At 44.1% G+C, this 26,929-nt stretch overlaps 1 protein-coding gene across 3 annotated transcripts in view; it reads left to right on the forward strand.

The window, feature by feature from the left end:
- Positions 1 to 26,929, forward strand: part of PATJ (PATJ crumbs cell polarity complex component) — a 309,336-nt gene that overhangs the window by 263,395 nt on the left and 19,012 nt on the right. For all 3 annotated transcript variants that reach the window (XM_044749519.2, XM_044749521.2, XM_014854688.3), the window contains exons 34-41: positions 5,378 to 5,461; positions 10,061 to 10,254; positions 12,459 to 12,606; positions 13,518 to 13,604; positions 16,970 to 17,084; positions 17,791 to 17,828; positions 21,344 to 21,466; positions 22,199 to 22,303. In XM_044749519.2, coding sequence (XP_044605454.2) covers positions 5,378 to 5,461; positions 10,061 to 10,254; positions 12,459 to 12,606; positions 13,518 to 13,604; positions 16,970 to 17,084; positions 17,791 to 17,828; positions 21,344 to 21,466; positions 22,199 to 22,303 — 894 coding nt within the window. The remainder of the gene's footprint in view (positions 1 to 5,377; positions 5,462 to 10,060; positions 10,255 to 12,458; positions 12,607 to 13,517; positions 13,605 to 16,969; positions 17,085 to 17,790; positions 17,829 to 21,343; positions 21,467 to 22,198; positions 22,304 to 26,929) is intronic.

Below are 26,929 nucleotides of genomic sequence, written 5' to 3' on the forward strand. Positions count from 1 at the left end.
CCTGATCAGGTGCTGACACTAGTGAAGGGATCCACAGAGCCTCACCCCACCTCGCTCACCAGGGGCCTTAGTGTCCACTTCCACAAGGCATCTGCTTGTTTACCCTCTATAGAATGATCAGCTCATGTCCTCAAGGATTTTTCTGTGGAGTTGAGACACTATTTCAAGAGAATTAATGCCGTATGGAAGATCCCATTAGCTTTTGTACAAGTACAAAATGAAATATTCACACTGACGAGGAGCTTGCTGAGCAACAGGAGCACAGGCTCTGGTATTAAACTGTCCGAGGTGGAATTGCTTCTCTCCTACTTAGAAGCCGCAAAGGCCTGGTCAAGTCTGAACCCTTTGGAGCCACTGTTTCCCTAGCTGTAAACGAGACTAATAATGCTGAACTTGCTGGGTTGTTCTGTGAATTAAATGGCTCAGAGGGGCGTGTGTGGCATCCTTGGCACATAGATGTTGACTAGATGAGCGGTTCTTGCTTCCTTCTGTGTGCTGGCACTGTGCATGAAGCCTCATGCGTGGCTAGTAGTGTTGAAGCCGTATGAGAATGAGGACGCTGAGGGCTGGAGAGGTTGCCGTCTTCCCAAGGCCCCGGCCAGAGGTAGCAGTGCCGGGATTTGGACAAGAAGTCCGCCTCCAGAGGCCTAGCTCATGATCATTTGTTTCACAGCCTCTCCTCAGTGTCAGCCAGCAACCCACCCACAGGGAGATGATAAATAGCCTGCTTCTGGAGTCGACGAGCTTTGGAAGTTGTTGGTGTCAGTAGACAGAGTCTCGGAGGTATTCTGGGGTGCAGGAATGTTATTTAAATACGCAGAGAGGGGAGGGTTGTGGTGGGGAGGAAGCCCTCGGCTGTGCCGAGAGGCAGTTTTGCTTGGACACCTCCAGAGCGTTTTAACTTAGGAGGATCCACAAGGAGGGGATCAGAATCGTGTGTATCATCAACTCCAAATTTTTTATTTAAAATAATAGAAGTCATATGGACAGCTAATCTTCGACAAAGGAGCAGAGGGCCTACAATGGAGAAAAGAAAGTCTCTTCAACAAATGGTGCTGGGAAAACTGGACAGCCACATGCAAAAGATTGAAAATCGACCATTCTTTTTCACCACACACCAAAATAAACTCAAAATGGATCAAAGACCTAAAGATTAGGCCTGAGACATTAAGTCTTTTGGAAGAGAATATAGGCAGTACACTCTTTGACATCAGTTTCAAAAGAATCTTTTCGGACACTGTAACTCCTCAGTTGAGGGAAACAATAGAAAGAATAAACAAATGGGACTTCATCAGACTAAAGAGCTTCTTCAAGGCAAGGGAAAACAGAATTGAAACAAAAAAACAGCTCACTAATTGGGAAAAAATATTTACAAGCCACTTATCCGACAAAGGGTTAATCTCCATAATATACAAAGAACTCACACTGCTTAACAACAAAAAAACAAACAACCCGATCAAAAAATGGGCAGAGGACATGAACAGACATTTCTCAAAAGAAGATATGAATATGGCCAATAGACACATGAAAAGATGTTCATCATCGCTAATCATCAGGGAAATGCAAATCAAAACTACACTAAGATATCACCTTACCCCCGTTAGATTGGCAAAAACATCCAAAACCAAGAACGACAAATGTTGGAGAGGTTGTGGAGAAAGAGGAACCCTCATACACTGTTGGTGGGAATGCAAACTGGTACAGCCACTATGGAAAACAGTATGGAGATTTCTCAAAAAGTTAAAAATAGAAATACCCTATGACCCAGCCATCCCATTACTGGGTATCTATCCTAAGAACCTGATATCAGATATCTCAAGAGTCCGTTGCACCCCTATGTTCATCGCAGCATTATTTACAATAGCCAAGACGTGGAACCAGCCTACATGCCCAGAAACTGATGATTGGATAAAGAAGATGTGGTATATATACACAATGGAATACTACTCAGCCATAAAAAAAGACGAAATTGGCCCATTCACAACAATGTGGATGGACCTCGAGGGCATTATGTTAAGCGAAATAAGTCAGTAAGAGAAAGACAAACTCTATATGACTCCACTCATAGGTGGAAATTAGTATATTGAGAAGGAGATCTGATCGGTGGTTACCAGGGAAAAGGGGGGGTGGGGGGAGGGTACGGAGGGGGAAGTGGTGTACCCACAACATGACTAACAAAAATGTACAACTGAAATTTCACAAGCTTGTAATCCATCATAACATTAATAAAAAAAAAAAAATACATAATAAAAAAAATAAAATAAATAAAATAAAATAAAATAAAATAATAGAAGTCATTCTTTCATTAATGACTCATTATTTCGTTTAATCACAATTTTTTCAAAGCAAGAAAGAAGTGAATTTTTAATGTAGCCTTATCAAATAGATGCTTAATATATCCCAATGCAGTATCTTTTTTACAGTTCTGTCCTACCCTATGAACTACATAACTTTTGAAAAATAAATCAAATCCATTTTTCTTTTGAATTTAGCAGTGCACATTTCTAATTTAACCATTAGTCCCCACCTCTCACTCTGCCCCCCCGGTTAATACAGCTGTCTAGCATGACAGCTGCACAGGATGCTTCCGGCACGTGGTAAGAAATTCGGCCTTCCGAGCCGTCTCATGTTGTCTTTTGTTTCCACTGATAACTTTAAGAGAAATTATAGCAATAGTCAAGCAAAAGGAAAAAATAAATGGGGAGTTTTTCACACAGAAAGACTTATAGACTGAAAACAGATCATTGGCAGTGAGTTCAGCATTTATTTGAGTCTATTAACAGTATATTTCTTTTATGTATGATCGTTCACTGAGCACCCAGAAAGTAGCCAAGAGTTTTGGGCTCAGGCAACTTTTATGGACTAAAAACTTCATGGGCTTTTTCTTCCTTTGGAGCATGAACGGAGAGAAATTTCCCATTTGACTTTTGTAATGTTCCAAGATCAACAGATTTTATGCTGAAAATTGAGCTCTGTAAAAACCATGTGTGGTACAAGCTCAGTCTGATTCTCTCAATCCAGTGAAGATGGGGTGTTTGGCCCCCAAACTCTGCAAACTAACATTGTTACACAGAGAGTTACCAGGAGGTGGCATTAGTTTCTCCCTGCACTTCCTTCGTGAAAATGGCACTTGGTGTCGTCTGGGCCATGTGGCTGGGGTCGCCTCCAGCCACTGACCCTGCAAGTTTCCTCAAAATCATTCCCCTGAAACAGTTCAGAGAAACAAACTCTTGGCAATGCGAATGCTCCCTGGGTCTGGAAATTCCATAAGTCAGAGTTAAAACAAAGAATGGTCTAACTCTATTGCTGGTATAGAATCTGAAACGTAAATTGTCTGGATCGAGGAACCTTTCCCGGCTCTTGGGGGCTGCCTCTCTAATTGCTATAATAAAGAATGTTTTCAGAACTGCGTGGTGCTAAAATGAGAGTATTTAGTATTGTAAAGACATAGGAATCCAGGTGGGTCATCTGGTACAGATTCTAATTTTCTTTTGTTGCTTTTCTATCCAGAATTTGCGTGGGAACCTTTTTTTTTAAGGAATTATGTTTGGTTTGGATTTGTTTTTCCCTATCTTATTTGCTATATTTTCACAAGAAATATTTTCTTTCTTTCTTTATTTACTTAATGTCAATTTAATTCTAAGTCTGAGGCCCCAGACTTCTGGACTAAGTCAGAATTCAACCTCAGTCATCCTGGTGGCTTGTTAACTCTTGGGGTTCCAGTTTCTTCACGAGGCTCCTAGTCGTTGGCAGGCCCCGGTGGTCATTGTCACCAGGGCACCCTGGTCGTCATCAAGCCCCTACGTACATGGTCTCTTCAAGTCCAGAAGTCCCGCCGCCTCTGGGCCCCGGTTCTTGGGACCCAGGACTTCTTTCAAGGCGGGATCGTGCCTAGTCCACGCCCTGGACCATCGCCTGCAGGGTCTTGCAGCCTGAGTGTGTGCTGGGGGCCGGGGAATGGGCAGGGCAGGGCTCCAGTCCTCACATGACGGGACTGACAGATCTCCGTTTCCAGTCTCCACTCAGAAGCTCTGTTCCTCCCCCAGCAGCCTGCAGGACGCCTACGGCAGGCCACTCAACTGGTTTCATAAAACAGAAAGAACCAAGGACTTTTGGTTGCTTCCATTTTCAGCTCCACAAAAATCCCGGCAAGGAATTTCAAAGCTTGACTACTTGCCCAACCTGAGGAGAAAAGGGGGAAAATTGTGTGAACAAACTCAGTTGAATATTTTTAAAATAGTGTCACCAAAACGTGTAAAATTTGGGTTTATAGGTGTAGATTGTCTGGAGGGAACCTAAGGTGTCTTGGGGGTGTCTCGGGGGGAGTCACTGAGGGCCCAGGTGGGAGGCGGTCTCCTGTGTCTACTGTGCCCAGTGGTGTTGCCCCAGGCCTTCACATTGGTCATGTTATTTTTATGATTAAAAACATAAGGTTATTAATTTGAAGAAATATAAATTATTTTTAAATTCATTAACCATGAAACATTTTCCTCACCCAAAGCTTAGCTACCTTAGATATTGTCCTGGTTTTATGGCTCAGAATGCTGAGTTCAGGAGTTAATTTGCCCAAGAGAACACAGTGGCAGAGTCAGGATTCAAACGCACAGCTGCCTTCCACTGAGGACCGTGAACACTCTTTCTCCTGCTCCACACTTTGTCCCCCGGGGCCAGTTCATTACACGAAGTTCTTTTCTTTCATTGCCAAGTAATGAGGCCTGACAAACCCCCTTCTTCAGGCCACACATCCATGCCAAATCCGTGAATACCAATAAATACCTGAAACCATGTTTGAGAATATACCGTAAAATGTAAATAAGAATGACGCACAGTTCCTCAAGTTCACACGCAGCAGCGATGTACGGGGTTGACAGGAAAACACATGGGGGAAATGACTTGAAATATGAGGTAAAGCCAGTCCCAGAGGAGTGAAATAATAAACTTAGGAAAAATTAATTGTACCTCTGAATATATCATAACTGGATTCTGTTTATCTTTAGGTCAAATGAAATATGACATTATTAGCAAATATCAAATTATGGGTTGATGGGCTGACCCGGTGGCACAGCAGTTAAGTGCGCATGTTCCACTCCAGTGGCCCAGGGTTCGCCGGTTCAGATCCCAGGTGCAGACATGGCACTGCTTGGCAAGCCATGCTGTGGCAGGCATCCCACATATAAAAAAGTAGAGGAAGATGGGCACGGATGTTAGCTCAGGGCTAGTCCTCCTCAGCAGAAAGAGGAGGATTGGCAGCAGATGTTAGCTCAGGGCTAATCTTCCTCAAAAAAAAAAAAAATTATGGGTTGCTGCCTGTGATTTGGTTGTTTGCTTTAGGAAGCATTTGAGGTTGTTGAAAATTAATAAGAATTTGTTTTTTTAGGATGCTATAGTGATACACGAAGTCTATGAAGAAGGAGCAGCAGCCAGAGATGGCAGACTTTGGGCTGGTGACCAGATATTGGAGGTATGTATGTGTGGATTTTATGTCATACCAGTAGATATGGTTCCTTCACTGATCTCGATCCGCGAAGTCAATTTATCTCTTCTCTGTCTTATCAACTACAGCCTCACTTATTTCTCTCCCACTTAACAAAACATGCACCTTATTTTTTTTAATGTACACTGAATCTCTGTCATTAGAATCATGACAGATTATCAATCTAAATCTGTCTGTGAAAGCTTTTTTTAATTAAAAAGAAAAGTACAACTTACGGTTCTGTAATCTTAACATCAAATGAGACTGTCTAGTATTGTGGTTTGATCGTCTTGCCTCTCCATCATGCCTTACTCAGGTCCCTCCTAAAGCACGGACCCGTGGACCCTGGTGGTTTAAAGACTTCATCGCAGCTCTCAGTGTTATCTTGTTATTCCTAATGAGTCGTCATGTCAGACACAGGCTCATGCCTCGGCCCCTTGTTTTCTAGTTGATGGAAACGTGAATCTTCTCCATTTAGGTGGTATATGGTACTTGTTAAAAATTGAGATGCTTAACCTGCCTGTTTCAAATGGAGTCTCATATAGCAAAGGCGTTGCAGCCTTTTAAAAAGTGCCAAGGCCGGTGGTGTCGGAACTGGGGAAGGGTGGAGGGAGAGTCAGTGCCAGGTGCCCTGGGAGGTGGGACTGAAGAGCTGTCCCGATGGTGTGACACCTCTGGTCCACATTGACTCCTCTCGTTGGAGGAACTTAATGAGCAGTTGGTGCTTCATGGGGGGCACGGGCACGTTCGCCTTGCAGCTTTAATGTAGCACGTTGTGAATGACATCAGAGCGTTTGACTTTTCCCTTCAGTGGTTCAAGTCTGCCTCCCAAGATGAAATCAGAGAGATAATTCAGGCCAGAAAATATAGGCAAGAAGGAGTTAAAGGAGAGGCCAGCCTCCCTGCAAATTAAATTGAGGGCGAGTTCTAGGGTTTCTCTGCAGGCCTGGCTCTGCTTCGTCGTTGGATTAGGACCTATGCCCAGTGCGGTCATTAAGGTACGAGCATGTGCGGCTGGAAAAGCAGGCGAGGGCTCTCTGGGAGCTGGCCGGACTGCTGTGGCAACAGCACCGTGTTTTAGCAGTCAGGAGTTTGGGGGTTTTTTTTCCTCCCTAGATTTTCTAATTAACTGGCATTGTCTCAGTTGGCGTTGTAAGATGAGTAGACTGAACATTCTGAAGAGCACAGATGCGCACTTGCCTTGATGCTGACGTGATTTGTAACCCCACAGATTATTCCATAATGGCCACTTGAAACTAGTAGGTGTGTTATCGCGACTGTGGCAATGGGCACAGAGATATAAGTTCATATAAATTCACAGCATAATTATGTATAATTTCATATGTATAGTTAAATATGTATAGTTCATTTTATAGCAGTTACTCCTCGATAAAAAAATTTTAAAGTATATTTATTTATCTGTATTGGATGGACCCTGAGCTGTAGCTGTTCTCTTCCATACAGCATATTCGTGTACAAGCGAACACTCAGGACAGGTTAGCATGAAGAAAGCAGATTTGTTGTAAGTGGAAGGAGAATTTCAAAGGTCAAGTAAACCATTTCCTGGCATCTAGCCAAATTCTATTACCCAATATGGCTGGATGGTCCACACTTCTCATTCAAGATGGCCGAGACAGGCTCTTCTCTTGCCCCAGACAGGATCTAGTCCACAGGGCAGATGGTGTGTTTAGCTGGGAAACAGAGCTCCCAGTGTGGTCGAGTAGCGTGTTTCCTTTCTAAGCAGTGTGAGACCCCGTGTTTGCGCCTGTGCCAATGTAGTCGCCGAGTGTAGGTGTGTGATGTCAGCCGTGCCTACAGGTCGCCTCGAGAAGACGACAGGCCGGCTTTGGTGGTGCACTCGGGGACCGGGAACCACGGCAGCTCTGCATCAGTGCCTTCCAGACGGCAGCCTTCCTGCTCGGGCGAGTCCCGCCATTGTGCGAGCTGGCCTTCCGCGGTTTTAATGCTATCTTCATGTTAAATTGGGACAAGCCAGGTTTTGCTTTCAAAGAGGGAATCAAATTTTTTAGCATGGCAAGATTCATGATTCTATGATTAGCATGGACTATCCTCTTTTTGGTTCTCCTTTTAGGATCAGTCCCTCTTTTTATCCTACCCCTACTCCCATTCTCTCCTTCGATTTTTGTGCAAGTGGGAGCAGAAGAGCAGAGGGCTAATGCCTGGTTTTCCCTGTGGGATAAAACAGTGAGGAGCTGCTGCCCCAGGCTGGTTCCTCTTTCCTTCGAAAGCGGTGGTCACCTGCTTCCGCTTCCTCACATGCACGTCCCACCCAAGGGCATGATGCACCCCGCTGACAACAGGGCTTCTTAGGCCCTTCTTCCCAAACAGGGAGCCCTGTCTTGCCACCCCTACGGCTCTGCACTCAGGTTCTAAATAATGCATATGGTGCCTCTGGACGGCTCTTAAGGCAATCAGTCACTCCGCAGTATTCTAGCCGCACAGCGATATGTCCTTGTGATTGTCGGTGCACTTAGTGGTGTCTCTTGATAAGCAGGGGAGGAAATGAACTGTGAATGCAGAGTAGATCGTGAGATTCCAGCAGACATCTTGATGCTGGAATTCAGTTCAAGTGGCTTTGGTAATGTTAGAGTTTAATGACCATGCTCTTAGTTAAAAGTATAATTCTTAGTGCCTTTCACAAGATATTTTACAGGCTTAGAGAATTCCACCCCTGGAGGTAACTTTTTTCCACTAACAGAAGTGGTCTTGTGTGCCATCTATTGGAATACAGGAAAATAATCAGCTCAGACCACATTTTCTAGAGACAGTTTCCCCTTTGTTCTGTGGGTTTACCTCAGCAACAGTGAGAATGCGTTCCTGGGCCTAAAGCAACAGTGAATCTGGTGCTGAGACAAAACAGCCCTGGTGCAGCCACTCCCGTTCCCTGTAAAAGCTCGACTCCTCGCTCACCTCAAGCTTGCCTTGTGTCAAACCTTGTGCCAACGCACGTCAGGGTTTATGTCACTTAACCCTCATGACACTAAGCAGATACTATTATTATCCAATTATTAATCCGTTATTATGTCCAATTCATAGATGACACAGTTGAAGCTTGACTTGAGGAATTTACCTAAGGTTTCACGTGGTCAGTAAGGTGGAATCAGCACTCACACTGCAGTCCATCTCTATCCCATGCAGACCCACTGTTTTCTAAGCAAGTACACAGATTCACCAAGATATCGAGAAGAGAAAAAGCAGCTTGAAAATTAGTCTTGTAGACATTTTCTCGGCCCACGGAATCAGCTTGAAATGGTAGCTCAGAAGTCACCTTCTCCAAGAAGGGCTCATTCCTCTTTGTCCCCTTCTCTGTAACCGTTCTGTATGCCACTAGTCCTGAGTCTTCGGAATGTTAGAAGTGGGAAAGCCCTAGATCAGCCCCTCACTGCACAGATGAGGGAGTGGAGGTCTGGAGATGGGCTTGACCTCCCAAAACATGTAGGGATGGACCAGAACACGGAGTGGAACCAACGTCTTGAGGGACCTCTTCCATTCTGCCATCTACAGGCCATGGCTGGGGCCCATCCTTCCCTTCGTTTGGCTCTTTTCCTGGCTGTGACCTGGAAGGACTGACCCATGACTCCCTTCCTTTGAGTCCCAAGCTACTGTGCCACTCAATTTCTCCCTGTGTTGGATTCACTAGCCAGCATCAGTACTTGACTTTCTCTGTGGCAAGGGCTCCTGTAAGCCATTCTAAGAGTAAGATGAGACAGCATGGTATAGAGACTAAGGGTGGGAAGACAGTCTGGCTTCAGGTCAGGGCACCTCCACCTGCTAGCTGTGTATCCTTGATCACTTAAGCTCGCCATGCCTTAGTTTCCTTATCTGTAAAATGGTAATAGTACCTATTTCAGAGAGTTAATATAAGTATCAAAGGAGTAAATATTCATAAAAGGTTAATGCACAAGCATTTGTTGGGTAAAAAATAACTAAGTTGGATGTGATCTCCATTGAACAGACAAGGAAACAGGCTCTCCAAGGTTACACGACTTGCCCACATTCGCCTGATTTGCCCAAAGCTGAGGCATGGCTTACTCGGTGCTGTTCCTGGCACAGTTTGCCATCTAATGCATGGTCCTATCTGTGCTTACTCAGATCAGGATCAAATGAGTGGGCTTCAGCGAGTCTTTGACACTGTTGGAAGTACTGGTCCCTCATTTCCTTCTGGCCTGTTCTGAAGTAGTTATGATATTAGCAATTAGGAGTGAGGATGTCAGATTCAATAAGCAAACTGAGTCTAAAAACGCTGACCAAACACTGACGCTTATTTCCCTTTTGACCTCAGTTAAATGAGCCAGTTAGGTGGCTCACTCCCGTGTTGATACCCTGGTAAAGTTTACGGCTACGTGAAATTGCATCGTTGTGTGTCCTAACCCACGCTCCATGCTTGTGGGTAATATAAGGGTTACCTTGTTTAGATTTGAAGCAACCATAACCGCTAGTGTCACTACCTGTGTGCTTTGGGAATGGGTGGAACTTTCTAGACGTTTTTCCCTGGTTGGAGCAAGGAGCTCCAGCAGGCAGAGGCCTCTGCTGTCAGCAGCCCGTCTCAGATGCCCATTGTTCCAGGTTAACGGGATTGACCTGAGGAGTGCCAGCCATGAGGAAGCCATCACCGCCCTGAGGCAGACCCCGCAGAAGGTGCAGCTGGTGGTGTACAGAGACGAGGCGCACTACAGGGATGAGCAGAACTTGGAGATTTTCCCTGTGGATCTGCAGAAGAAGGCTGGCCGAGGACTAGGCCTGAGCATCGTTGGGAAACGGTAAGGAAATGCCCCGCAAGTCAGGACCGATGGCGTTTTCCTTCAGGGTTCTGGGGACTGAGGCTGCTAAAAAGCTTAGTGTGATCTGATGATATGACTTCTAAAACGAACATACTTATAAATATTTGAATGACATAGGTCATATTTCTGAGCAAGATCTTAGCCAAACAAGTGTCATATAAAGATAGAACTCTAAGCCAAATCAACCCATACTGCCCAGACTTATTCCCATATAGAGTAAGAAGAGAGTCAGCAAGCTTCTTTCAACTTGAAGCTCAGACCTGGGGCTCCTAGGGGTTAAAGTGATCATACCTGAGAAACTGCTAACAACAAGAGGGATTATATGACGATGTTGGGTTAAGAAAATTGCTCCACCATGAGGTACCTTGTTAATTTCATACCGTGTTAACTAACACTAGCTGAGTAGACACGGTTGAGAGACAGACATAAATTCTTCATGACAGTAGTTTTCTATTAAGAAAACTATTGACCCCAAGATAATAGCTTGCACCAAAAACTTAGGTAGGTCGTCGTGGCTAGGCTGCTGTTCGTCGTGGCTAGGCTGCTGTTTTGAAGCCCATGCTGCTTACACACCTGGTGGGAATCACGGTAACTGTTCGCAGTTGTATGAGAATATCAGAGAAGGAAGTACTGTCTTGGCACTGCAGCTCCAGCTTCCAGGGTTTGCTGGCTTTAGATGTCCAGTGTGTGCTGCTTCCAACAGGGCTGTGGGATTTTCAGGGGATATCCCAATGTGACCTTAAATGGTGTCAAACATCTTCTTTGGAAGAATCGAAGTTGGTTTTGTATATATTATGTCATGTGCCCTCAACAGCCTCTCATGACTAGCCTAATGCTTCTTTCTAGCAGTCCAAGCGGTTATTAAAATAAAAATATTAGCTGCCATTTTTGAGCACTGATTTTGTGCCAAGTATTGTGCTGTTGTGATCTCATTTTTTGCTTCAGCACCACAAAACCATCCATCTGAAAATACATTACAAAACAAAAAAACTGAGATTCATATTTCTAAACAAACTCAACACACATCTGGGTGCAGAGCACCTAACAGAAACCATGTTGAAGCTTGCCTGCTTGTTGTGACACATACACGTGCCTGGGGAGATTCCACTTAGAAACGGGTGGTACTTTATTATCTTGTCGTGGATCAATGAGATAATCTTCATACCACGCCAGTATTTCAGATTGAGTTTGTAAGGAACGTTTACCTTCTTTAGCGCAAAAGTTCCATTGTAAGGGATCAGAGGTATAAGCTCTCAAAATTCACAGCTCTCTGAAGAGCAGTTCCACGACTCGGAGTGAATCCTAACAATGTGCTTGTAAGTATGTTATTCATTGCACATTGTTTGCAATAGTTAAAGAATGGAAATAACCTCTGTGTCTGTCAATATTTTACCAATAAGTGAAAATAAGGAATGTCCGTAAAATAGTATGCAGCCATAAAGAACAATGAGGACGCTCTCAGTGCTAGGAAGGACCAATTGCCAAGGAGTGTTGAGTGGAAAAAGCAGAGTTAAAGAAAAAAAAAGTATGTGTGCATACTCACACGTTTGTACTACACGCACCTGCGCTTGCTTATGTCCACATAGAATATCTCTTGGAGACACTGAGACACCCAAGAAACAGGTGACCTGGGCTGCCTCCGAGAGGGACTTGGGCCTGGGAAGGAGGGGTGAGAGGGAGACTTTTCAAGCTCCCCCCTTTTTAACCTCCTGAACTTTGAGACGTACGTTTATTTATTCATCAAATGAATATGATTAAAACCATAAAGTCATAAAAGCAGGAAGAAGGAGAGTGAGAAAGAGGCCAGAAATAGATCAGATGTAATAGCTGAGCCGATCTCTAAGGAAATACCTGTACATTTTAAGAGTACTTAACTCTACTTTTTTTCAAAGTGAATTTCCATTTCATTTCCCTAAAATTGTCTTCTTGCAGAAATTATGCCTTTGGGCCAATGAAAATGAATATTACAATAGGCATCATAAATAGGCAAAAATTATTTAAAAGGCGAGCACTCTGAGCTCATCATTTGGGAAGTTAGTGGGTTATCTCTGGGTTAGATGGCATTATAGGACCCTTCTTCCAAGTTTTAGGATTTAACGAATCTATATATAATGTCAGTAATCTCAGATTTAAGAAAGAATTATCAGGTTGCGCCATTACCCTCTGCTTTATGGTGTTCACAGAAGTGGAAATGGAGTGTTTATTTCTGACATCGTGAAAGGTGGAGCCGCAGACCTGGATGGAAGACTGATTCAGGGAGATCAGATCTTATCTGTGAATGGGGAGGACATGAGAAATGCCTCACAGGAGACAGTGGCCACTGTCCTCAAGGTGAGTCCCTAGGCGGCTGTGTGCCCAGCTGGCATAACTGAAGCCCAGCGGGAACAGTTCTAATCCAGCTTGATTATAAAATGGGTTGGATTTTGCATTGGCTCTAGTTTTTACTAAAGATCTAATCTCTGATTACTTTAACCAATCAGGAATAGCTTTAAAAGAAAGCTGTTATCTTGACTAACGGGATTGAAGGGAAGTCTGTTTGGGGATTTCTAAGCTTTTTTTTCATACTTGTGAGAATTCCAGGGATCCACAATTGTCTTCTATAGGTTTTCCTACCACCCACCCTGCCTCCCACTGAAGTTGTAGAGATGCTGAGGTTCAGGATTCCCTTCCGAGTGTCACATTCCTGCCACGTGGACCCCACCTCCCTTGGAAGAAAGTAGTTAATAAAAATTCTTGTAAATTTCCACTCAACTATAACCCATTGAATCTTATTCTGTTTCACAAATAGCTGTGGAAGCTTTTGCAAAGACAAATGGATTTTGTTTATTTTTAAAATTCTGATTTCCTAATATAGTCAATTATCAGTTATCACTCAAGAGAGGATTGTATTTGCAGATTATCTCTATGTTTGATTTTTCTGTCCTCCTTTTCACTACTTCTTCTTAATTATTTTACTGCTCATTAACACTTTCATCAGACAGGAAGGAAGAGAAAAGAGGTGAATTGAAATCTCATCCTTCTAACATGTTTAAAGAAGTCATGAAGTCATGAGATGAATACTGTTGAGTTGATGAATTTTTGTTATTTTGTGTGATGTTTTGATTACTGAATCTGCTCTTTGCCCGTTGCCTTCATCACCCATTTACAGTTCTTGGCTGCCGAGATGAGTGGAGGCTCTGCCATAATAATTTAGAACGTAAATGCTGCCATTTTTCACCTTGTTCTTTTCTTGTCTTCCCAAGTGTGCACAGGGGCTGGTGCAGCTGGAGATTGGAAGACTCCGAGCTGGCTCCTGGACCTCCTTGAGGAAGACGTTGCAGAACACTCAGGTTGTTGATGGCTTCCCGTCAGACTGACTCACTCAACTGTCCCCATTGGGAGAAAGTTCCCCATTTCCTAAATGATTTCTTGGAAATAATGTGTAATATACAGCATATTCACAACACCAAGCTCAGTGTATTTTAATGTGTTTGAAATAAAAATGAAAGGTGGGATGGAAATTCATTAATCTCTAGATTTTTCTCTCCTTTATTGCCTGCAAATGTTTTCTTAGAACCACTTTTCCCCCCAGTATTAGTTCTATATTGCCTGTGCATACATGCACACAGCTGTGTTTATTCTTAAAAAAACAGAAAGGAGCAACATCTGGTGGCAATTTGACCCTCATTAGCACAACATTGTTCTATTCATTCAATTAAATATGGCTATAAAGTTAACTTGTGAATAGCCACTCACACATGCTGAGGGCAATTAATGGTGTATTGGTGTATTCCTAGGAGAGTGAAGTGTGAGGGCTTCTCCTGTGGGAGGGTGGCCTTAATGGGTGATATTCGTGGGTTAGCAAATATCTTATATTTATTTGCAAGGCTGATGTAAGTGCTACTTCTTTTTTTAACAAAGTAGATTTCACTGCATTTTTTTTTTCATTGTAATGTCTGACAAAATTAAGATGGTAGACTATATTTTAGTCCCATGTGGTACATACTGAAATGGTAGAAATTTACATGTGACCCCGTAATCCCCTTTGTGGGTTGTAGATAGGCCTTTGTTTTGAGGTTAAAAGCATGACTTTTGGTGCCCTCTCTGGTCACCTCAGACGTAAAGCTGCTCTGAGGCCTTTGTTCAGAAGATGTTCTGATGTTGTGATTGGCACACGAGTGTTTCTGGAATGCTGTGAGCTGCCTCCTTTGCCTCGTCGGGTTAGAAAATGGGTGAAGAAAAATACCATTGTTCAGATAGGATCACAGACAAGCTGGCTTGTCTTAGAGAATCTTCAAAGCAGTCAAACTCAGTAAACATCACATTAAGTTTGCAACTTTCTCCCGTTTCTGGCGTCTGTAAGGGGTAGCAGATACTGAGCCGCAGGGCTGCTGTGAGCGTCCAGGAGGGAACAAGGGTGCTTCTGACCAGAGCTGTGGGAACCTGAGATGCAGCATGGTTATCTCAGCTTCTTCCTTAACGGGAGGTTCACTTGTGGTGATTCCATTAAAGCGTCGTTGCACACGGGAGGTTAGAATGCAGTGAACAATGCGGAGAGGGAACGTTTATTCCTGGAGAGGCTACACGGAGGAGGTTCCATTGGATCTCACTCCAGAAGGAGTTTGATAGATTGAAAAGAGGAAGAAGGCATCCCAGACAGGGAGTAGCATATGCAGAGGCACAAAGGGGTACAAGGAGCTCCAGTGTTTTCAGAAGAGTGAGGACTGACAGGGGCGGTGGTAGGCAGAACTGGATTTCCATCCTTAAGGAATGTACATGAGCATCATAGTGATTAATAAAGTTCACACTCAGGTTAAATGCAGAGCTAACAAATTTACAAGCTCTATCATTAAGTGTCCAAAAAACCGCCATTACCGTTTATCTGGTATGTAAATGTGAGCTGTCATATTTTGGCAACCTGGGCCAAAGCATCAAATACTTTTATCTAACCTTCTTTGCACAAAATTTTTATTTCAGAGGGTAGAAGTTTAATTCCATTTTAAGAAAAACGATAAATATACTTTATCCTTAAAATTACGGCTGAGATGATATGAGCATCTGCACTGATGTTGGCTAGTTGGAAGAAGGCGTCTAGCTGGCTGTGAAAACAACGTGTCCTCCATCATCGTGACTTGAAGACCAGCCCGTGGCCCAGATAGAGAAAAACAGGCTCCAGTCCCAGGCTTTTCCACTCCAAACCCGTGTCAAGCAGTCAGGACCCTGCAGGGCACAGATTTCTTTCTGGGCAATTCTAAGATAGGGAGATGGATGCCTTCTTTTGAGGGCCAAGGAGAATTATAATTTGTTGACTCGGCCTAGAGAAAGTGGGTTCATAAGAGAGGTCTTCTACCTTGGGGCCCCAGGCCTCTTCTTTTAAAATGTCTTTTCCCACCATCTGGGAAAGAGGTCTCCATCCTGCAGAGGGAAATGTGTAATGGAAATAACTCCTGAGAAGTCTTTTCCTCAGACTACTGAGGCAGTGCTGCCCAGCGAAGTCCATATTTATAAGAGTCCTGGCAAACACATTGATCTGAGATTTTTTTTTTTAAGCAAAAGCTATAATATGCTATACTTCCTCAGTTCTGAGTAGTTATCTGTTATGGCACCATTGACTTAAATCATATCCTTTCAGAAACCATATGAAAAAAACTCCTTTAAATTTATATATCCATCATAAAGGGTATTGATGTCTATAGCTTACTTTGAAATCAATTTTTTAAAAAAGACAAATTGATGAGTAGAGAAATATATATGTAATGAAGGAAATATAGCAAAATATCAATTGTAGAATCTAGGTGGTGTGTGTATGGATGTCTTCTGTATAATTCAACTTTTCTGTATATTTGACAATCTTCATAAAGAACGTTAAAATATCTAACAACTTGCATCATAGAACTAAGGAAATGGATCAAATTATAATTTATCAGGCGATAATTGTGATTTAAGTTTATCTTAAAATTTTGAGGCAATTAGGCGTCACCTTGATAATTTGGTAGAAGAAATTCTTTATTCGTTGTTGGTGAATTGTTTTCTGCATTGGAAAGGCGCTTCACTATGTATGCAATTTGCAGTGAGTAGCCACTAGCCATCCATGACTATACATTGTAGACCTCAAATATTTATTTAAATGAATGAAAGGACAGGAATGGAGGTATAGCAGATTGGGCTGACTTATTATTGACTCTAGGGAAATCTTTGAGAAAAAAAGTTTAACATATTCCTAAAACAACATATCGTTTTGATATTTGCTGCTTTCTCCTACAACTGAGGGTCCCATTTGGTCAAGTTTCTCTTGATCAATATTTTATTATACTTGTTTTAGGCAAATAGATCATGTCATTTGGGTAATAAAGGAGTGAATGTTGACTGTAACCCCAGATGGCACATAGTAGCACTAACCTATCATGTAAAAACACCATGTAACAACCTAGAAAATGGTTTTGATTTCATGTGGAGTTAAAAAAGCTTGTTAGCGCATATTTTCCACCTTGATGATTGAAACCATACATAAAAGCACATACAGTAGAGAAAACGTGCTCTAGGCTTGTGTTAGGGCGGTGAGAGTGAGTTTGGGGGATTTTTGTTTCTTTTTTAGTCTCTCCAGAATTTTCTCTTACATGGTGTGGTTATTTCCGTAATTAAAATACTAATAATAAGGGTGAATTTTAAGAGTGTGTCGGTGCTTCACTGCAGCTGACCCCGGCTCTCGTTTCAGGGCAGTCAGCACAGCACACACAGCAGCTGTCACCCTCCCCTGCCTCCTGTCGTCAGCAGCCTGCAAAACCTGGTCGGCGCGAAAAGAGCTTCCGACCCTTCCCCCCAGAATCCAGGTATTACTGGGACACACCTCCAGCAAAACCATCCTGCTACCCAGTTATTTTTAATATTAATATTTTTAAAAAACAATCCCTTTACCTCCAACTAAGATATTTTTACATCTCTGAACCTGGCCACATAAGCCTCAGCTTCCTGAAAGGCCTGTTCTGGAGAAGGAGTCACAGAGCTTCGTCTGTGAAATGTGCCCTTAACTTTACACAAATCGCGTGAAAAACAGAAAAGCAGAAATCTAAAGTGAAACCATTTACAAAGAGAAAATTTAAAAGTTACAGGTCAGAAGTGCATGTGCCACTGGGGGTGGGGTGGGGCAAGGGGTCTTTTCAAGTCTTTCCTCAAGTAGCTGGTTATCCTTGATTAAATCGGAAAAATATGCAGTGAAACGCTAATGCCCCCCCTCCGTGCCATCCAATCACACATCCCAGCCTCTACCGCTCTGGTCCAGCGGCTTTTGTCAGGCCAAAGGGTTGTGGCCACATGTGTCTCAGATGGGGTGGGGGGGGGGCACTTCTTGCGAACGGGGACACAGCCCTGCTCAGTGGCTGCACGTGTGGCTGTGGAGAAGGGGCACAGTGCCTGCTGGCTCCAGTGTTCTCTCTCGAAGGCCTAGGAACTGATCCCATTCTCACGAGACAATATTATAGCCTAAATATGTTATCTCTTAATTTTAAAAAGTTACTTGTGTTGCTTCTTTATTTATAGGCATGGACGTGGGACCAAGGACCGTTGAGATAATCAGGGTAAGTCAGTTATTTTGTTATTTTACTGGTTTGTGTTGGATTTGCATAACATGTACATTTTCCCTTACTGCAATTTGTTGGATTGGTAGTGTGTTCTTTTAAGTTACCGAGGTGAGTGTGTGGTCTGTGGGACATACACAGACTTAGAAAAAGAGAGTAAGGCATGGAGATGACCGCTGGATTTTTGGTGCATCCCATATACTGCATTTTGTGCATTGGTATCACATTAGACTCTCATACCTCATCTTTTTCACTTTAAAGCATGAACTTTTTCTTTTTTTTTAAGATTTTATTTTTCCTTTTTCTCTCCAAAGCCCCCCCCGGTACATAGTTGTATCTTCTAGCTGTGGGTCCTTCTAGTTGTGGCATGTGGGATACTGCCCCAGCATGGCCCGATGAGTGGTGCCATGTCCGCGCCCAGGATCTGAACCAGTGAAACCCTGGGCGCCAAAGTGGAGTGCGTGAACTTAACCATCCGGCCACAGGACCAGCCCCTAAAGCATGAACTTTTTGCTATGTCAATAAGTATTTTTTTGACGGCATATAGCATAATTTTTGTTGGTTGCGTAGTATTCCGCCCTGTGAATATGCTGTGACATTCTTAACCAGCTTCCTCTTACTAAACAATTAGCATGTTTCTCAACTTTTGCTATTTTTAATAGTAAAATATCTTTATATTTTCTTTTTTGCCCATATTATGGGTGATTTCCTTAGGATTAATTCCTAGAAATGAAATTGTTGAGTCAAAAGCCACACTTGTTTAAAAAGCCTTTCATAGGAACTGCGAAATTGCCCTCCTGAGGAGGTTGTGTAAGACGCATTTCAGTTCATAAATTTGTCAAGCCCTGATTTTGAAACTCCTGTATGATATCCAGAATATTGGAAAGTAGACTTCTGTTTTGATCTCTTTGACATTAAATTTGAGATTCCAGAAGTATTGAAAAACAGTGTGAGCTTGTTGTAGCCGTAGTTCACCTGCCGTGCAGTGATGTCCAGCGTAGCTCGGTTCTCTGGTATCAGTCATGTTTGAAGGCACTGTGTCCTTTATTAGCTCTGCGACCTTTGGCAACTTACTTAGCCTCAGCTTTCTCATCTGTAGAATGGCATGATAACACTGTTTGCCCCCCAAGGCACATGCTGCGTCAGTTAAACGAGGTGATGTGTATAGCGCACTGGGCGCGTTGTGAATGCCCGGAAGTGGCATCGTTGTTCCTGGCCACAGCTCTGGCCAACGCTGCCTCGTTTCTTCCCAGTGTCTTTCCACCAGGGTGGCGACCCGGATGCCCCCGTGATGGGGAGGTCCAGTGCACCAATGTGCACGTAGTTAGGGGTGAGCGAGGGGAACATCAGGAGGGATTTGAACAAGGCCAAATTATTTCATAAGTTTCTGCTCATTCCAAGGCTTATAAAACAATATTTTATGTTTCCTTAGTCATTTCAGCCAATTGTTTTGAAAGGCGTTTATAAAAAGGCCTCTGCTACCCACCCTGTTCTTCTCCACGTGGTCCAGGCAGGAACTCCACAGTGAAACACATCTTGCCATTTTGCACAGGGCTTCACTGTCGGTGCATTCAGAGAATATAGGCTGGACACAAATACTCTGGAAAACAGGACACAAGCTACCCGTGACTGGCGAGGTCAGCACTGCCATCCTTCTCTCTTATAGGCATGACCTGGCAGCACTAGTAATCATGTTAATAATAATGAATAACCTGTCACACTTATGTGACGCAAGTTTTTGTTTTTCGTTTTTTTGAGGAAGATTAGCCCTGAGCTAACATCTGCTGCCAATCCTTCTCTCTTTTTTTGCTGAGGAAGACTGGCCCTGAGCTAACATCCGTGCCCATCTTCCTCTACTTTATATGTGGGATGCCTGCCACAGCATGGCTTGATGAGCCGTGCCATGTCCACACCCGGGATCCAAACCAGCAAACCCCGGGCCACTGAAGCGGAACATGTGCACTTCACCGCTGCGCCACCAGGCTGGCCCCATAGACACAAGTTTTTAAAGCTCTTTCACATAGGGTTTTTGTTGTCATTTTGGTCTTTTTCCTTTCCCAACTTCATTGAGGTTACATTGAAGCACACTCAACTGTATGTGTTTTTAAGCGATCGACTCCAACTGCAGAAGCCTTGCAACCATGTAGGTCCCTTCACCGCGACCATCATGCGGTTCTGCCACAGCTGCCGTGCGCTTAATCCACGTACACTGAGAACCCACCAGGCAGTGGTTAGTGTTTGCCTGCAACTGTCCTGCACGTTTGAAAGGACTTAGGAAGAAAATTGGTTGCATTTTCCTGGTTCTTTGCATGTGGAGTAATTTAGGATTTTATCCTGGACCTGGTGAATGTTATGCCGTGTAGACTGAAGAATGCTGATGTTTTATCAGGCAGCTGACCCAGTCAGGTTCAGACCCCACGGTCCACCTCAGCTGTTGTGGGCGGTGGTGCAAACCTCAGCTCAGTTCCCTGGTTTGGCTCTGCGCGCCCGCGTGCCGCTTAGCACTGAGCCCGAGAGTTCCGAGAGTTCCGTGGTTCACTCCCGCGTTGGGGGAGCCCCTTCTCCAGCTCTCTGCTCTGGTTTCCTCTTTATCCTCAGCCACCGGGGCTCCCCCTCCTGGTTCCGGCGAGTTTTTGTCCGCGTCTGAGCAGCTGCCCCACGCAGGCTCGCCCTCGGGACAAACCTGGGACATGCACCCCTGCTCTTGCTTCTCCAAGTCTGGCCTTTTTCTTCACAGTTTGAGTTTCCTGACTTTCCCGGAGCCTCGGGTGGTGGTTTTTGCGTTTTGACGGGCGTCCTTCGTGTGGATCGGCAGGAGACAAGTGTGTAGCGTGTGTGTGCTGTCACGCTGAAACTGGAAGTTGTCATCTGCTCTTTTCGTGGTTTTTAAAACATTGATGGTGCACTATAAATGTGGGAAGACGTGGACCAGAGTGGGAGTCCCCTCACCGTGGCCGAGTGAACCACGTTCCTCCCCTGAAAATCTGTCACGTTTCCTTCTCTCCCCAGGCTCTATTGTCCCCTGTATCCTCCAGATCCTCTCTGCTCACGCAGGCGTGCGGCTCTCAGAGCCAGGCGTGTTTGTTCACACCCACAGGAGCGTGATCTGTGTGGCAGTGCAATCGTCAACACCATATGAGAACAGACTTGCCAAGTCTGCCTCAAAATTGGCCGCTAAACTGAGTGGCAGCACAGGGTTCGGGTTTTTTTTACTCCTACAGTTGCCTTTTCTCGAGCTTTTCTGTCAGCCAGGACTGCACTGCATCATCTCAGTTAACCCTCAGGCCGGTCCTGAGGGTGTGTGTTGTATTCCCCCCGCCCCCGCCGTGTTATGCTTAGAGATGGAACTTCCCTGAGACCCCCAGCTGATCAAGGGCCGGAGTCTCTGACTGTACTTCGCTCCTCGTCACCCTGGCCTCCTGCAGCACTGCTGGCTTTGTTCCTCAGCCGTCTGGGGACACCGGGGTTGTAGCTCTTTATTAAATATGTGAGCGTCCTGTTCCCTTCTTTTTTAGGAGCCCAGTGATGCCCTTGGAATCAGCATTGCTGGAGGAAGAGGAAGCCCCTTAGGGGACGTCCCCATATTCATCGCCATGATTCAGGCCAGCGGTGTGGCAGCGCGAACACAGAGGCTTAAGGTAAACAGGAGGGAAAGGCAAGGTGCTCACAGCTCGGCCTGCGTGGGAGGGAGTTGCCGCCACTGGGCGCCTCATTTAAAGTTGAATTCCAGTGGCCGTCAGAGACCCACACTGAGGGTAGAATGCACTGGAGAAAGCTTATATCTGAAATTCACTGCGTCTCTGGGCATATAAAAATATTGTTTATATCAGAGCTTCTCAGTGGAAGGATAAATTGGCACCCATTTGCACAGCCCCCCGTGGTATTTTTAGCACCCTGTTCCACCCAAAATCGTTTTCACTGAGAGGTTTCACCTTAGAATCTTCCTTTGACCAAAAGATTCAACATTCTTATGATTTTTTTTCTGCATTGCCCCTGAATCTTAACTTAGGTAGAGAAATAAAGCAGAAAATCTTTAGCTTCCTGCTCAGAGCTTTATTGAGCAGTTAATTTGTACGCCCCACTATTACTGGTGATGGATGTATGAACCACCACCATTTCCAAAATACAGCAGTGGCCTGCTGTGCCTTTTCATAATCAAATCTGACCCCCTTCTTGTTTCTCTGATTGGTCTGCATTTGGGGAAAGCCATAAAAATTCCTCATGCTTCTGGAACATGCATACACAGTAGAAACACAGAATCTTCACAATAGCCACAAATGGGAAATATGACTTACAAAGAATTGTAAGCATTCTTCTCAAATTTAATTTTTCTTAATGATAGTGATTTTCTACCACTTTTGTACTTCCAGGTTGGAGATCGGATTGTCAGCATTAATGGGCAACCTTTGGATGGGCTGTCTCACGCGGACGTGGTCAATCTGCTGAAGAACGCCTACGGGTGCATTATCCTGCAGGTACCATGGTCAATGGGACACGCAGCTGTGCGAGGCAGATAAGTGGTGTGCAGAACAGATTGAGCGTCGCTGGCAGTATGCACCGCCGCCCAGCAGGGCGCCTGCCGATGTGAATTATGAAGGTTGAAAGCAAGAAATTATTATTTTTATTCAGAAATTCTTTAATGCCACCCATACAGGCAGTGAACATGATTATATGAAAGCATAACAAGGGGAGAAAAATTACTCTTTGCTGCACATGATAAATCAACAAGGCTTTTACCTTCCAGCATTCTTTTGTAAATCAGAGTTTCCAAGAAATAGGAAATGATTTCTTATGCCCAAAAACTGTTACTGAACTGCCCACGTGCTGTTTCTTCCACCCCCTTTAAAAGAAGGGGAAAATACAATGCTCTTTTTCCTGTGGCATAAATGATTGCCAACACTGGTAAATTCTCGCTACAGAGTAGTCGTCCACTAAGGCAGACAATTGTTTATCCACTGTGGTCCCCAGGAGCGTTGTTGTCCAGAGGCTCAGGGAAGGATGGCAGGAAGTCACAGCGAGCTGTGCCGTTCGTTACTCCCCTTACATTTCAGCACTTCAGGTGTCTCTGAGGCTGGAACCATGCAGTGGGTGAGGGGCTGCCTCCTGGCAGTGAGTTTTGTTAATGTTTCCCCAAAAATGTCCGATTATGATCACCATACTTCTGCAGAGGCAGTAAAATGGCTTGTAGGTAAAAAAATAAAACCCACTATTTAGCACCTTATTAAGGAGAGGGCCAGCCAGCACCTCAGATCATTCGAGCCTTAAAATACTAAGTTCAAATTGAAATCCCATTACATTTGGAGAACCAGTCCACAGTGCCTGGCACTCACAGGTCAAGGTCTCAGTCCAAAGTGCCCAACAGACGTTTAATACGTGAGTGGCCTTCAGCGTGAGTGGAGGGAATCGTGAAAATTCTGTCAGTCGTTTCCAGAGAGTTTGTGTGAAAGGCAATGTATTGTTCAATGATTTGGGTCCCCCAGTTTCTGTTGAACTCAAACTGGAACACCGTGTGGACGGGCGCCGGGCGGGCCTCCCCACCTCCCCGTCCTCCCCCAGGGGCTGCTGCCTGGTCCCTCGCCTTCCATCCCCGGAGCCTGCTGCCCTTCCTTTCTCTCTGCTGCGCTTGCTCTTCCCTCGCGCTGCGCTGACCCCTGGGGCCTGCAGGTGCAGCTCTTCTGTGTCAGAGCCCTGGACCGCTGGTTGCACAAAATTTTAGGGGGAAGTTATTTCAAATGATGTCAAGAAAAAAAGTGTTTCCCTTAGCAAAATCTGGTATTATTGCTGTTTCCACGCACCGATATAATTTGTTCAGTTCCACCTTCCTCAGAAAGAAATGAGAGGACACAATGTAAAGGTGTAATATTAACTAAATATAAAGTACCTTAAATGAAAACGAACTCATGCTCTCCCATGCAGAATTAACACTTCGCTCAGCCAAGTTGCCACAATTAACATACTTTTGAAGGAGTTCCTTATTTTTCCTATTTCTGTGTTTTACAAAGGAAATGACATTTGGTTTCAAACTGTTCTTTTGCGTTAGTCATGTTAGTTTGTGTTGTTTCTAACACGTGCTATTAGAAGCTCCACAGAATCCTCTGGGGTTTTGACAGTTGTAACCTACACCACTGTGGGTGTGGAACATGTGTCCCACCAAAACCCAGGGGACTCTGTGTCCTGTGTCAGACGCCTTCCAGGTGTGTAGTGTATTTGCTTTAATTAACGCGGTGTGCCTGGAGTAGAACCAGCGGTATAATTGTCTCACCCGCCTTGCCACTAGGTAATTATTTTTATTGTCAGGTGGGCCAGTCCATTGGCCGAGCAGTAGGGGAGGTCAGATAGCTGCCTGGTTATGTGGAAAAGACTTAGTGTCGGTGTACCATGCAAGGCAGTCGGCCAGTGCACATGGCACAGAGAACACTAAGGTCTGGGTCAGCAGACTGCAGGGTGGAGAAGGAGAAAAGAGTGGAAGAGACAACACTTCTGGAAGTTTCTCTCCACTGTTAAAATTGCTCTCTCTAAGTGTAGTAAGGAGGTAGATATCTCTGCCCGATAAGTCTGATGGCTTCTGACTCCCAGCTACAGATTAGTTAATAGAGATTGACTTGGTTATTGAGGTCGTTTAAATGTTCCCAATTATATATGCTTCTGTAGTTTGCTGGTTTGCCTGGTTCAGCTCTTTTGTCTATGGAATTACCATAAAACCTTTTTTGGACAAAATCAGGTAACCCAGACTCTGCTAGAAAGTTTTGTTGTTTTTACGTCTTTCTTTGAGAACATAAAGATAAAAAGAACCTATCAGGAATTTTTATCACAAAAGGAACTTGTAGGACTTGTTCTGGGTCGATTAGGAGATTTTCCATCACCCTAGAGTGTAGGAGAATGGAGGATTGAGGTGGCATTAACCGAACCAGGGAATACAGGGGGAGTGTGTCGGGAGAGAAGACAACCTTGTCGTTTGAGACATCCAGGTGGAGATGTCCAGCAAGCAGAAGTGTGCTGCCCGTGCTCGGGGAGACTTCAGTGCTGGGAACAGAGGAGGTAAAGAGCCATCAGAGGCGTTCCCATGTTGGCATCCCCGTCACCTGGCTCGTTACGCTTCATAGATCTTGGTTGAGTAAATGAATGAGAACAGTGGAGACAGACCAGGGACAAAGGCTTGGAGTCAGCAGCAAGTATGGAGGGCAGGAGAAGAGAGTCTGAAATCAGGGGAGTAATTAAGGGTCGCAGTTTGGGAGGCCCTTCGAGGGCATCCTCCAGGGCACAAAAAACTAATCAAAGAGGGCCCAGCTGCTGGTTAGAAAGGGAGACTTGTCGTACTTCTTAAGATAATATACAGAAAACGGTGATTTCTCCTATGAACGCTAGATTGAAAGTGGAAGAGAAAAATAAGACGGGATTACTGCAGCAGATCCAATATCCAGCAAACAGGAGGTGCAAAAACGAAAGTAGAAAAATCACAAAGCAATGAAATAAATTTAGTTGAAGGTCCATTAATCGGTGAGCAAGATAAATAACACAAGGATAATACCTACATCAGCCTAAAACTTTTAAAGAGAAAAGTATAAACTACTTTACAAAAGAACAAGAGATTCAAATGGCGCCTGACTTTTTTTTCAGTAATGTGTTTCTGAGAAAATTATTTTAGGCTGTACTCCAGCAAAGGACAAAGTGAGAAAGTGGGCAGCCAGTGGATCCAGTGCTGAAGAGCATGAAGCCCCAGGCCAGCTGTGCAGCAGGCACAGGAATCTGCTTGTCCAGACTGGAGCCAGAGGAGACGAGGGCTCCAAGGGACAGGCCTCTGAACTATGGAGGAGAGAGCAACAGAGAGATTGTCTCATGTGGTTGACTGAGTTGGAAGTTTGAGATCAGCTGGAAAGTTTGGGGCAGAATTATGATAAGTATATAAAAATGAAAAGGAGAGCATTATTAACCTTGGGGAATATAAACTTGTACCAAAAAAAGGAAATGTAATTATAGTATAGTATTTGGCTCAGTATGAATAACACTTATATAGATAGTACAAGTCATAATAATAAGACCAATACAACCAAACATCATGAGGCATAAAATATTAGTAGCATGGGGGTTTTCGGTGTATTAGTGGAAAGAAAAATATAGAGAATTAAATCTTTAAAGTTGAAGTAAAAAGAAAAGAGATAGTTGGAAATTGTTAGAACTACAGAGGTTAAGTATATTTAAAGAAACACAGGAAACAAGTAGAACTTAAAAATAATATAAAACTGAAGTGGAAGAGTTTGGCAAGCTCAATTTTCACCTGTTGAAATAGGGAGTCGATAGACATCAGGAAGATGATAAATTTCAAAGTAGACATATAAGCATGTTACTCGGCTTATTCCTTTTGAATTGAAAAGAGAAAAGTTTAGTGTGTCTCGAGGGAGTAAGAGTGCTGAATTTTTAATCATGTACTGTACTATTTAATTTTTTATCATGTGTACACAGAAAGAAATATCCTAGAAAAAAGAATAGAAAAGAACCGGGAATCAAGAATATAGGCCCTAGACGCTAGGGAGAAAAGAATTTTAAGAATAGCACACTCATCAATGAGGCAAAAGTAAACTGTGGAAAAGTCACTAAACTGGCAGATAAATCGCCAGCAATCTTTGATAGTACTGGGTGCTTTCTTTCCGCATTGGTGGCAAATCAGTAGAGAGCAAGGGAGTAGTTGGGAGCAAAGGAGGCAGAAGAAAAGGTGGGGATGGTGTTACTTCTGAAGAAGAAGAAAAGAAATCTTGCAGGGGAGTTTCAGTCTGGTGGCTTCCCTTTTAGGATGATCATTTTCTAAGAAAGAATAACAAAAAGATGCTGGTATTTGAGAGAAGTGCTTCTCAAACCTTAGCATGCTCCAGAATCCCCTGGAGGGCTCGTTAAACTCGGTGCTGGGTCCCACCCCCCAGAGCCTCTGATTCTGTGGGACTGAGGTGGGACCCAAGAGTTTGCGTTTGTAACAGGCTCCCAGGTGTTGCTGATGCGGCTGGTTCAGAGACAGCCTGAGCCCGCTGGAGCGATGCATTACTCGGGGCTGAGGAAGGGTTTGCACGTGCTATTCTTTATGCCTGGAGTACCCGTCTCAGCCCGCCCTC

The sequence above is a fragment of the Equus asinus genome, chromosome 16, assembly GCF_041296235.1.
Source record: "Equus asinus isolate D_3611 breed Donkey chromosome 16, EquAss-T2T_v2, whole genome shotgun sequence".
Taxonomy (NCBI): domain Eukaryota; kingdom Metazoa; phylum Chordata; class Mammalia; order Perissodactyla; family Equidae; genus Equus; species Equus asinus.